Source organism: Pyrus communis, chromosome 11 (assembly GCF_041283825.1).
Source record: "Pyrus communis isolate YQ-2024b chromosome 11, ASM4128382v1, whole genome shotgun sequence".
Lineage (NCBI taxonomy): Eukaryota > Viridiplantae > Streptophyta > Magnoliopsida > Rosales > Rosaceae > Pyrus > Pyrus communis.
In genome coordinates, this window is record NC_142575.1 from 12,312,265 (window position 1) to 12,326,239 (window position 13,975).

At 37.8% G+C, this 13,975-nt stretch overlaps 1 protein-coding gene across 1 annotated transcript; it reads left to right on the plus strand.

Annotated features, from left to right (window-relative positions):
- Window positions 1–10,029: 10,029 nt before the first annotated feature.
- On the plus strand, window positions 10,030–10,905 carry LOC148692907 (MLP-like protein 423). Its single transcript, XM_088679096.1, has 2 exons — window positions 10,030–10,216; window positions 10,634–10,905. The coding sequence occupies exons 1-2, from the start codon at window positions 10,030–10,032 to the stop codon at window positions 10,903–10,905; spliced, it is 459 nt and encodes a 152-aa protein (XP_088535222.1).
- The last annotated feature ends 3,070 nt before the right edge of the window (window positions 10,906–13,975 follow it).

Genomic DNA, 13,975 nt, shown 5'->3' on the forward strand with positions numbered 1-13,975 from the left:
CTTCGTTCACTAATGTTTTTAAAGTTTAAGCTGTAACCGAGGCAAAGTATAATTCAAACCTTTAGTTACGGTTTCCGATATATAGTAATGACAGATACATTCTTTCATATGTAATTACGTTCAAATTTTAGTACATTATTTGCACATATTTTCCTAGATATCTCATAATTCGGAAGTAACAAGGAATGCAACATCCCATTATAACAGGACAAAAAATATCATCGTAGATAGTGAATTAGGAAGCTCAAGTGCTAAGGTAACAATGACTACACCAACATATTTGAGATTAGGTACTGAACGATTTGGAATATCTTTCCATAGGATTTTTACGCATGGTTAATGGTTGTAGCCGAATTGGTTTTGGGTTTGCTTGCAAACACTCATAACTAATTGAGGCGCTCGCTGTATTTGCAAATGGTGCTGCAGACGATGAGAGACATAAGACTAAAGAAGCAATGAACACTGCATAACCATTGTGGTGTCCATTGCTCATGGTGTGTATTTTCAAATTCAAGCTAAAGTGGTTACAAATGAATTTCTTGGATTAAGCAATGAATAAATGGAGTATGATATATACAAGCTACTCAAGGAGGATATAGGGCTAAATTTAGGAGCGTAAGGCCATCTCCAACCGCAGGGTCCAGAGGGCCAGAGGCCTGAAAATAGTCCAAAAACCGCTTCCAACCGAGGGTTAGGTCAGAGGGCTTTGGAATCTGAAAGGGCCCCACGGAATCGGAGAAGGCTGGAGGGTTTCTGGAAATCCAATACAACTATATAATTGGACATCATGGTTTTTGGTAGATATGTATGATAATTTAGCCTCTCCAGAACTCAACGAGTTTCACCGTTACTTCGCATTGTCGATCGTAATTTTAACTTCAAATTTGGCCGTTACAGAATCGTCATAGTTTGTCTTCATTTTCTGCTATTGAATGAAATAATGGCTGAGTCAAAAATCGAAGCAAGGAGGGGCCTCTAGGCCATATGAGAAATAAAATATAATATAAAAAATGGGAGAAAAATTTAGGGATAATTCTAGTTCTAGTATAGGAATGGAATATTGTAAACAAAGGCGAGTAGCGGAGTAACGAAAAAAAATATTTAATATTTGAGAGAATTATATTATAAGCACCAAACTTGTTTACAAGTTTTGCAAAAAGAAAATTGGAGTTGAACAAACATCAATCATCGTTCCTCAACCAAAAGCACACAAAATAAAGCTAAAGCTAACAACCACAAGCAAAAGCATACAAAATAAAGAAAATGCAAGAGAGGCCCAGGCCTATTCCTCGTTCTCATGTAATATGTATTTCATTCCAACGTATTTTTAGGTTGAGTTGTTTGTGATATGTAGTCTCGTTTTAGGAGAGTTTTGTGTTGTTGCTCTAAGCGTGTTCCAAGTGTGTGTGTGGGGGTTTTGTTTTTTGATATTTTTGTTTTTGTTGCAGTCATATTTAAAATAGGAATGTGATTATGTAAATTCTAGGAGATATGGGAAAATATCTTATATTCCTATTAGGACTAGATTACCAATTAAATGTTGTAATCCTAGAGGGAAAGATTTTTACCTATCTTACTACTATAAATAAAGGCACAATGGGGTGAATCAAACACACCTCACAATTAAGTCAATCTCTCTTCTCTCTTATAGTAGCCGGCTCCCCTCTCTCTCTCTAAACCCTAGATCGTTCAATCAAATAAGCGTACAACTCATTATCAGCACGTTCTTACCAGAAGTTGAGGAATTGACGCATCGTAGGAGGAGGCTATCATCCACCAAATTCAAAGGCTTATTCGTTTTTTTGCTAATCAGGTACGCTTAAAATAAAAGAAGATATTTGAAACGTCCACAAAGCATGAAAGCATTCCCCATGATGCATGAACCCCTCTATGTTTATATTTTCCTTTCGATATATATATATATATTGTATATGTTTATATATTTGTCAATATATATATATATATATATATATATATATATATATATTTGTTTCATGCATCGCACAATTAAATTGTTATGTGGAATTTGTGAGTCAAACTATACAAAATAAATTAGAAGCATATTTAGGGTTTTTGCTAAACCCTAAGGGATTTTGGAAAAAAAAGGGGGATTGGACATGGTGCGGCATACCATCGCACCATCACTGTGGAAGCAGCCACCAGGCCTCGGCCTGGCACTCACCTCGGTAGGACCTGAAGTCCCATGCCCATCTTGTTGCATTGGCCCGCAGACATGACACCAGCCTTTTTGAGGCTGGGCCTTCACTTGAACCCACATGCTAGCCCATGGGGTTGGGTTTTTGTCCTCCTGTGCATCACCCACAAGGCTAGTTCCTACTGGGCCTTGTCCCGTGCACCCTCCTTCACCCCAAACGAAAACCCAGCTACGGCTGGGGGATTTCTTCCACCCCGTGGCATGCAGCCATGACCCGAGGTCCTTTCTTTTTTGGGCCTTGCCTTATACTTAAGGCACCCAACTCGTGCACTTACCCACGGCACCAAGCCCAAATTATTTTGGGGCTATATTTTCGATCCAATAATATTATTTTAATATTATCTAACTTCTATAATCGACCCCGTATGGCCTGATTTATTGAATTAATTAAAAGTGACCTGCAGTCCATTAATTTGATAATGAATCCAAAATTATTGACTTGAAGATCACTTTTGGACATTAACGATTCAATAATTTATTTTTATACTTTGAACCGTCACATACTTTCGTAGTAACAAAGCTCTCACACTTGAGTTCCCGAAGAACCTCAAATCCACTATATTCAAATTAGTATATTGCATTATGTGTTTCTTGCAGGAACCTCTCATTATGAACTAATTGTTCATAAAACTAAATTGAACCTGTAATTTCAAATTTAGTGCCTTTGAAACCCGAAGTTTTCATTCAAAACATACCACATGAAACCTATAGTTTTCATGCATAAATTAAACCAATACATGTTTATAGAACCTGTATGTTCTATGATATATGTCTATGGCTTACCATATGACTACTTACGTTTTTCCCTTTGTTTTAGGGACATGTTGAACTTGAACAAGCTCGATTTCTCCGCTCTAGAAGTCTCTAGAAGAAACTATCTAAAATGGGTTCAAGACGTGAAGCTCCATTTAACTGCAAAGGGCATTAAAGCCATCATCGAGGCACCTATCGCCGACAAACTTGTTGACGAAGCTCAAAAGGCTACTGCAATGATCTTCATTCGAAGACACATCCATGATGCATTGCAAACTGAGTATCTCACTGAGGATGACCCATGCACCCTCTGGCTTGCTCTGGCTGACCGTTTCAATCACCAGAAAGACATATACTTGCCTGAAGGAAGACATGACTGGTAGCATCTTCACTTCCAGGACTTTAAGTCTGTGAATGAATACAACTCTAAAGTTTGTAGAATCTGTTCTTTGTTGAAATTCTGCAAAGTGGAACTAATCGAATTAGATCTCCTGGAGAATACCTAATCGACCTTCCATGCCACCAATATTGTCTTGCAGCAACAATATAGGGCACATAAATTCACCAAGTTTTCGGATTTGATCTCTGTTTTACTTCTTGCTGAAAAGCAGAACCAGCTTCTGATGAAGAATCATCAAGCTCGACCCACTAGCTCAAACATCGCGCCTAAAGCGCATGCAACCTATTTTAGCAGCCATCAACAACGAAAGAATCGTCATGGCCGTGGCAGTGGGCGACAAGTCCAACCATGTGCCCAAGGTCAACAAAGTGCAGTACCTAAGGGAAGAAATGTGATCCAACAACGTCCACCAGTCACCTCTAAGGTCCCAAACTTCAAGAATAAGGGCAAAGCTCTCGTTCAGCCCGCTTCTACTGAATTAGACATGTGTTATCGCTATGGATCAAGGGATCATTAGTCACGCGTATGCCGAGCTTCCGTTGAGGCTATTGCCAAGTATCATTCCCGTCGTGAGTCTAACTTTGCACATGTGGATCATCCAGAAAATGCAACTACATCAATAGAGATATCAGATTTTCAGGAGGCGTCAACACCTATGGATGAATAAATTAGACATGTTTTTAGGGTGTTTACCCCTAGTGGCCGAACCTACTAGGAGTGGCCGGCCTTACCCCCCTATTTTGGTAGGTTTATGGTTTAATTTTGAACAATTTTCCTAAGTATTTGGAATAATTTGTTTGGTTTTGGTTTGTTTTGAATTATGGATTGTTATTTGAATGGATATTATTCTCTCGAAGTGCTTAATTGAATGAATGGACTTATATCTATGCATGTGACCAATTCAATCAACTTATTTCTAGGTATGTCTAGTAGGGAAGTTAGTTGTTTGGCAAATAGTGCAACCATGCACACCATCTTGCGTGAAAAACACTATTTTACTAACTTCATACCCAAGAAAGCTTATTTGACAACTCTCTCAGGCTCATCCAACCTGATTGAAGGATATAGAAAGACACGTATCATGTTGTCCAATGGTATAATTCTGACCATTAAGGAGGCACTCTCCACGTTCCGGAAGAACGTTGTTGAGTTTCAGAGATATCAATATCATCTTGAAACCACTGAAGATCATGGTTCTGAATTTCTTTGTATCACTTCGTATGAATATGGCCAGAAGCATATTCACGAGAAGTTCGAATGCTTGCCGAATAGGTTGTACATCACAACCATTCGTGGCATAAAAGCCCACAGTGTGGCCGGCCCTATGCTTGAGTTCCAGGACACTTTTTTGCTTTGGCATGACCGTTTGGGACATCCTGGACATGACATGATGCGTCGTATCCTCAAATCTTCACACGGGCATAAGTTACATCCCTATGTTGGACTTCCACCATGCGTGTTCTTTAGGGAAGTTAAATACTTAACCCTCATATACAAAGATTATTCACAACCCCCCTAAATTTCTTCAGAGGATTCAAGAGGACATTTGTGGACCTATCCAACCAACTTGCGGACCATTTAGATACTTACGGTGTTAGTTGATGCATCGACACGATGATCACATGTTTGCTTGTTGTCCACACGCAATGCCGCATTTGCTTAACTCCTAGCTCAAATCATTAAGCTAAGGGCTCACCACCCTGATTATCCGATCAAGTCGATTCGACTGGATAATGCTGGAGAGTTTACGTCACAGATTTTTGACGATTATTGCATGTCAGTAGGGATTGATGTGGAACATCTTGTGCCTCATGTTCACACCCAAAACGGCCTGGCAGAAGCTTTCATAAAGCGCTTTGAATTGATAGCTTGAACTTTGGTTATGAGAACCAAACTGCCGGTATTTGCCTGGGGCTATGCAATATTTCATGCAGCTATGTTAGTCCGCCTGAGGCCCACCGCTACCCAACCACATTCACCGTTACAGTTGGTCACTGGATACAAGTCTGACATCTCGCATTTAAGGGTGTTTGGGTGCGCCATTTATATGCTAATAGAGCCGCTGCTACGTACCAAAACGGGTCCTCAGAGAAAAATGGGAATCTATGTCGGTTATGATTCGCCATCAATTGTTCGATACTTAGAACCCTTGACAAGAGATCTCTTTACCATACGTTTTGCAGATTGTCACTTTGATGAGACAGTTTTCCTACCGTTAGGGGGTGATAAGCATGCTAACGTTCCCGTAGAACGTCGCGAATTGTCGTGGTATGCTCCCACTATGTCTCATTTAGATCCCCGCAGTGCCCAGTCTGAAACTGAGGTGCGACAAATTATAGATCTTCAGAGCATTGCTCAAAGCATGTTGGATGCTTTTAATGATCTAGCAAAGGTGACAAGATCACATATACTTGCTGCAAATACACATGCAAGGATAAATGTACCCTGCGTACGTCAACAACCCACCCGGGAAGGCTGGACCGTCCCCGAAGGAGGGGAAGCCGCACCCTCCACGTGGCAAGGTACATTGGCGACTAACCAATCACCTGCTCTGACCCTGAAGCGTGGCAGACCCCTTGGTTTAAAGGATTCACAACCCCAGAAGAGGAAAATGGCACCAATTAGTAACCCTAGTTTGAATCTGACCATCACTCACTCATCTGTTCCAACACATGAGGTTATTTTAGATTACGATGAGGCTTCAAATGAAACATGTTGGCTACCCAAGAATCGTGAGATATCGGTCCACTACACAGTATTGGATGAGGTTTGGAATAGGAATGAGATGATCGTCAATGATGCATTCTCGCACTTAGTAGCTACTGACATCATGCTTAATGATGACATTGAACCACGTTCTGTAGATGAATGCCAACGTAAAACCAATTGGTCAAACTGGAAACAAGCAATCCAGGTTGAACTCAATTCACTCACGAAATGTAAGGTATTTGGACCTATCGTTCTTACACCACCACGCGTGAAGCCTGTTGGCTACAAGTGGGTTTTCGTGAGGAAGCGTAATGAGAAGAATGAAATAGTGCGATATAAAGCATGCCTCGTAGCACAAGGCTTATCTCAGCGCCCTGGGATTGATTACAAGGACACGTATTTCCCCGTAATAGATGTTATAACGTTCCGTTACCTAATCAGTTTAGTAGTTTCCGAAAAACTGAATATGGAGCTTATGGATGTGGTAACCGCGTATCTCTATGGGAATCTAGATACGGAAATATACATGAAAGTTCCAGAAGGACTTCCATTGACTGGCTCAAATAGTTCTAGACCACGGAACACTCTCTCAATTAGGTTGAGGAGGTCACTTTACGGATTGAAACAATTCGGCAGATGTGGTATAACCGTCTGAGTGAATATTTGACAAGTCAGGGTTATGTGAACAACAAACCATGCCCATATGTGTTCATAAAGAAGTCACATTCCATATTTGCAATCGTTGCAGTTTATGTCGATGACATGAATCTCATTGGGACTCCTGCAGAGTTTGAGGAAATTGCTGCACACTTGAAATCAGAATTTAAGATGAAGGATCTTGGGAAAACTCGATATTGCCTCGGCCTAGAGATCGAGCATTGTTCGGATGAAATCCTACTACATCAATCGAACTACACCCAAAAGGTGTTGCGTCGTTTTAATGTGGATAAAACGAAGCCTTCGAGTACACCTATGATCGTTCGGACTCTAAATACTTAACAAGATCCCTTCCGTCCAAAGGAGGATGTGGAAAAGATTTTGGAACCCAAAGTTCCTTACCTAAGTGCAATTGGGGCTTTAATGTACTTGGCTCAGTGCACTAGACCTGACATCTCCTTCGCTGTGAATTTATTGGCAAGATACAGCAATGCGCCCACACGCAGGCACTGGAATGGTGTTAAAGACATTTTCCGCTACCTCAAAGGTACAACGGATTTGGGCTTGTTCTATACCCGCGAATCTCCAAATGTTGCCGCCCCTTATGGTACTCGGATTGATTCTGGCCTTGTTGGTTACGCAGATGCTGGGTACACCGAGTTATGTCTTTACCGTTGGAGACACCGCTATATCTTGGAGGTCTACCAAGCAAACACTAGTTACAACTTCGTCTAACCGTGATGAGATTCTCGCCCTACATGAAGCATCGCTTGAGTGTTTTTGGCTGAGAGAAGTTATGGGACACATTCGAAGCACTAGTGGTCTTACATCAGTCATTGACCTTCCTACGACTATCTTTGAAGACTATGTAGCATGTATTAAGCAGTTGAAGAAAGGATACATCAAGGGAGACAACACCAAGCACATAGCGCCGAAGTTCTTTTACTCACACCAACAACAGCAGCATCAAAACATTGAAGTCAAGCAAATCTATTCCCAGGACAACCTAGCTGATCTCTTCACCAAATCGTTGGCCAAATCTACTTTTCAGAAGCTTGTCCAAGAAATCAGTATGCGTAAATTATCTAAGTTGAATCGCTTATAATTCTCTTATTTAGAAGTTATGTCTAACTCAGGGGGAGTATCTAGAAGCATACTCACATGATCTTAATGTACTATTTTTCCTACAGTTAGGAGCATTTTTCCCACTTGGTTTTTGCTACCTAACGAGGTTTTAATAAGGCTCCCATCCTGGTATGATCATACTCCGTTGAGTTCTCTACCTTCGTCCAGTTTAACATTTGTTTAAAGACATTATGCATACTTCTCACTTTTCTCCTTAGTCTATGGGTTTTCCCCATGCCTTGGGTTTTACCATAGCGAGGTTTTGTAAGTTTTACTACAAATGCATACTTCACTTAAATTTGAGACTCGCGATCACCCGTTGTGCCGATGACTTCATCAACTATTCTACCTTATCTGCTGAAGATCTGATGCGATGGTTTGTTGAATATTTACACACTCAAGGGGGAGTGTTGTAGTCATATTTAGAATAGGAATGTGATTGTGTAAATCCTAGGAGATATGGGAAAATATCTTATATTCTTATTAGGACTAGATTACCTATTAAATGTTGTAAAGGGAAAGGTTTTTACCTATCCTACTACTATAAATAAAGACACAATGAGGTGAATCAAACACACCTCACAATTAAATCAATCCTTCTTCTCTCTTATTGTAGCCGGCTCCCCTCTCTCTCTCTCTAAACCCTAGATCGTTTGATCAAATAGGCCTACAACAGTTCTTTTTTTTTTTTTTTTTTTTTTTTTTTTTTTTTTTAAATATATGGGATGTTATGCCGATTTGTAATTGATCTATATTAATGATCGTTGTCCTTTTGGTGGCTGAATTGGGGTTTTTATTATGGTAGGGTGTGCGTTATTTTCTCTTGATCATGTCAGCTCTTGGTCACTAAAGATTCTTTACCCGTATTTAGAGTCATGCATGTGAGTCTTGTAATCTTCTCTTTTCAATAACATTATATATTGTCTTCTAAAAATAAAGAACAGCTGCGTGTAAAATTCCGTATTAGTCATTCATGGCCTATTTCTACATGTTTAAAAATATTTGGGGTTCAAGTGTTGACTATTATATTTTCAATTATGTTTGGTAGAAAGCTGAACCAGAAGCTCATACAAATTGAATAGGCTCCAAGGAAAATGAAAAACGATGCTTAAAATTACACCGGTTATTTATCTTTTTTTTTTATTTAAATTTTTATGAAACAGAAACATTCCATTCATCAACTATACAAAGAACATCATCAACATAAAAATACAATTCATGAATACAACCACAACAGGAAGACAACACAAAATTTCAATCACATCCAACCACATAGAAGGATAACGCTCATCATGACAAATCTTGCTTCACATTCTAATGAACTTGCTCATGAGGACGCTCATTTGCAAAGAAACCCTGCTATCAGACACAGAAAAAGGTCTTCATTATCCTTTGTCAGATGAACAGACCACAAAACCAGAAACTTAAAAAAAAAACACAACACAACCTAACGGTGTGAGTCCCCTCAAGCCACCACAATGGTACCACCAGTGAGAGAGATTGCACCACGCTTCGATGATCCTGCAATCTAGCTATTTGAGTCAAATTTGAAATTTATTCCCATCAAGTGGACAAAACTTCACTACACAAGAAGCTAATTAACTGGTGCTTCATACCAAATTAAATTTTGAACCAAAACGAGATATATATATATATATGTGTGTGTGTGTGTGTGTGTGTGTGTGTGTGTGTGTGTGTGTGTGTGTGTGTTTTATATATATATTTGAAACAGATTTCGTATCTGATATATTCCTAAAGATATATTCCTAAAAAACAAAAAAACAAAAAAATTCCGAGACTTTTATACCATTCAATTTTCTGGATAATATTTCAAGGAATTTTATTAAAGGAAACCTATATTAGTCTTGCCAGAATTAGTTTCTTCTCCCCCCCCCCCCCCCCCCCTAATACAAACTCCATTATTAAAGAAACAGAAAATGACATGCAGTGGAATATATGATCGTAAAACCGAAGGAACCAAAAGGGAAAGCATTAGAAGTACTCGAGCAAAAACACAAACTGAGCTCCATTATTTATAAGTGGTCACACAAACCATTTGCAGCGGTCATACGGCTGCCCATTTGATGACAATATATTCTGAAAGTTCTGAAATAAACTGCACGTCTATAAAAACACCACAATTGCAATTTTAATTGTAAAAGATATATCGATGGCTCAAATTGCCAAGATTTACGCCCAAGCAGAGATAAAATCCTCGCCAGATAAGTTTCATGGCTTCTTCAAGAACAACACCACCTCTTTCCCGCAGATGTTCCCTCAAATCTTCAAGAGCGTTGAAGTAGTAGGAGGAGGTGCGCTCAGAGCCGGTGCCGTCTTTTCTTGCAAATACGACCTTGGTAAGAGACTTATTATGTTTAACCAACAATTTAAATCATTTCTTTTTGGGTTCTTTAGTATATATATGTATGTATGTACGTATGTATATGTATGTACATTGTAAATATATACACACACACATATACATACATACTATACGAGTGAACCTAGAGATCGAGGAGAGAACTGAACACATGACCTTGAGTAGAGAGGGAACCTATCTATCATATTATAGTTTGTTTTAAATTTTTTAGCTTATATTAACGTGTGTCATGTTCTTGCTCAAAATGACATGGCAGACATGCACCTCTCTCATATTGGTTCGAGTTTCGTCTATGAGATTTGAATCTCAACCAAGTAGACAGTAATACCAGCATCACTATACAAAATGATCATTTTCGATGATAAACATTTATAATCAAATTTACATCGTGCAGGAGAGGGTCCAGTTACAGCAAAAATTAAGATTCCAGCGGTAGATGATGAGAATACATCAATCAACTTTGTTTTCCTTGAAGGAGATGTTTTGAAGCTGTATAAGACTTTCAAGGCAAAACTTGAGATTAGCAAAGCAGGAAATGGTGGCAGCACAGTAAAATGGACTTTGGAAGTTGAGAAGGCAAATGCAAATGCACCCGAGCCGAAGCTCTATGCGGATTATGCAATTAAAGTGTCCAAGGGCATTGATGCTTACCTCGGCAGGGCTTAATTCAATGCCTTTTCTGTAATACATGCAAACTCTAATATGTGCGACACGAAGTTATTGAGTGCTACAGAGACATTATATTGTCAACTAAATTACAATAATAAGAAACAATTTTTCTCAATCAACATGTTTGTAGTTTCATTGGTTAGGGTTTTGTTCAACAATGGAGGGTGAGAGGGTTTTGATAGTTGAGAAGATAAATAATACGCTAAAAGTGATTTGAGGTGTATTTAGAATTTTTATTTTATTTTTAAAAAACCTAATAAGGTCAAAATTGTCATTGCATAGTGGAGTAAATAAGTCATTTAATATTAAATTTTAATGTGGGGTGCATTCAATATTTTGTGGGGTGCTAATATAAAAAGTCTTTATTATAAACATGAGTGTATAAAAGGAAAAAATTGGTTGTCCACTACTTTTTTTTGTAATAATGTTGAAGAGGTTTTAAGTTCAAATCTCATCACTCTATTTGATATAGGAAGACAATTTAGAGAAATCGAATGGTGCAATGAAACATTTTAGAGCTTGTATCAGAAATGATGTCAAGTTTTAATTAAAGCACGTATAACATACTTTCATCTTAAAGTCAATGCATGGTAAAGTGAATGTATTATAAAAAATTCAAATTAAAAAGGAACATACATCGGTCGATATTTATTATTCATACTAGTAATTATATTTTCCTTTCTTATTTTCACCATTCATTCATTTTTTTTTTCGTTTTTATAAATAGTAATAACAGAGACATAATTTTGTACATAAGTACTTTCAAAATTTAATACATTATTCGAGTATATTTTTTTAGATATTTAATAATTGAAAAGTAACAAAGAATGCAACATCCATGCTTAATATGACCATAAAGTTTGTCGTAGATACTAAAATATGACGTTGAACTTTAGGCTCCCCATATCCCTATGCTGTACCAAAAATAATATTGTTTGACAGGCTCTATCAAATCCCTCTTGATTAAATGTTAATGAAGCTACGCCTATCTTTTGTATTCGTTACTGCTAATTCAAGAGTGACTCGAGCAAGCTCTTCGTAATCATACACCGACTATGATCGAGGATTTTGCATTCTTGAAAAGCATGTCATGAGTAAAAGGAGCTAGTCTTAGAAGATTATCTAATTATTTTGGAATATTGTCTAAAGAATGGTCATAAAACAAAGCGGGCTTCAAGATAGACATAGGTATATAGAAGAAAAAAAATTGGATGTTCAGGAGTACTTTACTTTCTAATGTTTGAAGACGTTTCAAATTCAAATCTCCCTACCTCTTTGATAAAGAAACACAAGTTGCATGAATCGAGTGGTGAATGAAACAACTTGGAGCATGTATTCGACTATTCGGACAGATAACGATGATGTCAACTATTAATTAAAATACTTATAGCATAATTTCATGTTGATTAAAGTCACCAAATGTATTATAAGAAATTCAAGTTAAAGAGGAACAAAAATGAGATTGTAAAAGGTCGATATTTGTTATTCATATCAGTTTTTTTTGTTTTAGAAAAACTAATGAAAATGGTTTCAAAACTTTGAATTTTAACAAAAAATCATCCTATAACTTTATTTAATGATAAGAACAAAAAAAAAAAAAAATCCTAACTACGCGCGTGCAATTGCACAGCATTTTTTGCCCAGATTTTGTTTGGTTTGGTTTGTTGGTGCTTTTTCCCAGCTTATGTATTTGCTTCTATGGAGTTTTATATCCATTTAAAATGTACGCTGCAACTTTTTTTTTTTAAAAAAAAATATTTATGTGGAGTGATTGATGGCAGGAGAAAGGGGATTCATAAAAAAAAAAACTTGCAGGATAAGGGGTTTTTTTTGGAAGAAAATAAAAAGGGTAAATTACACTTTACCACTTTAGGTTTGGGGTCAATTTCAATTCCTTACAACATCTTTAAAACATTTCACTTTCATACCTCAAGTACTATTTTATTTCAATATAATACCTCCGTTACATTTTCTATCCATTGATCCGTTAAGTGCTGATGTGGCTGCCACATTTATACCACGTGGCTGCCAAATGTCTGTCACGTGGAAATTTTTTTTTGTAAAAAAAACCTTAATCTTCTAAATTAAAAAAAAAACAAAAAACAAAAAACAAAAGCTAAACCCCCCTATCCACCCAACCTGCAACCCATAAAAAGAAGAAGAGGAAAGGAAAATAAAGAAAGAAAAAAAAACCCATCTTCATCTTCCCCGACTCCCATTCCTTGCAACCCACCCCTTTCTTCCCCCTCCCGTCTTCCCCAAACCCATCGTGCACCCATCCTCCACCTCCTCCTCCGCACCCATTATCTGCAACCCAGAAAAGAAAAGAAAAAAAAAACCCATCTTCCTTTCCCTGCAACCCATATCTCGTCTTCCCCAATAAGGAGTGGGGTGTGTAGAGGAGGGAAGAGGATGCGTGCGAGGGTAGGTGCGCAGGGTTATATTATTATTATTTTTTTCTTCTTTCTGGGTTGGGCTCGGGTTTGGAGGGGAAAGATGGGTGCGGACGGATGAAAGACGATGAGGCTCCGACCGGGGGGGGGGTTGGGGGTGGGGTGATGGGATCTAGATTTTCTAACTTTTATTTATTTTTTTAAATTTAGAAGATTAAGGTTTTTTTTTTTTAAATAAGTTAAAAAAAAAAAAATTGCCACGTGGCGCACATTTGGCAGCCACGTGGCATAAATGTGATAGCTATGTCAGCACTTAACGGATCAATGGATGGAAAATGTAACGGAGGTATTATATTGAAATAAAATAGTGCTTGAGGTATGAAAGTGAAATGTTTTAAAGATATTGTAAGGAATTGAAATTAACATCAAACCTGAGGTGGTAAAGTATAATTTATCCAAATAAAAAAGCATCTCAGAGAGAACTTGTGGAGTTCAATAACATAACATAAGGAACTCCAAAAAATACTTTGAGTTGTGAACCATATGAATTCTCAATTGCCTCTAGTTCTAATTTGTTCTTTGTTTGATTAGAAAATATAAAAAAATTGAAAGAGTTCAATATAAAACATTGGACCAAGAAAGAGACTATTTATGAAACTGGATAAAAAAAGAGA

What these genes read in the sequence shown, in the direction of transcription:
- LOC148692907 (XM_088679096.1), top strand. Translation starts at nt 10,030, where the DNA reads ATGGCTCAAATTGCCAAGATTTACGCCCAAGCAGAGATAAAATCCTCG. An exon ending in TTCTTGCAAATACGACCTTG is followed by an intron (nt 10,217 to 10,633) that starts GTAAGAGACTTA and finishes TACATCGTGCAG; the next exon opens with GAGAGGGTCCAGTTACAGCA.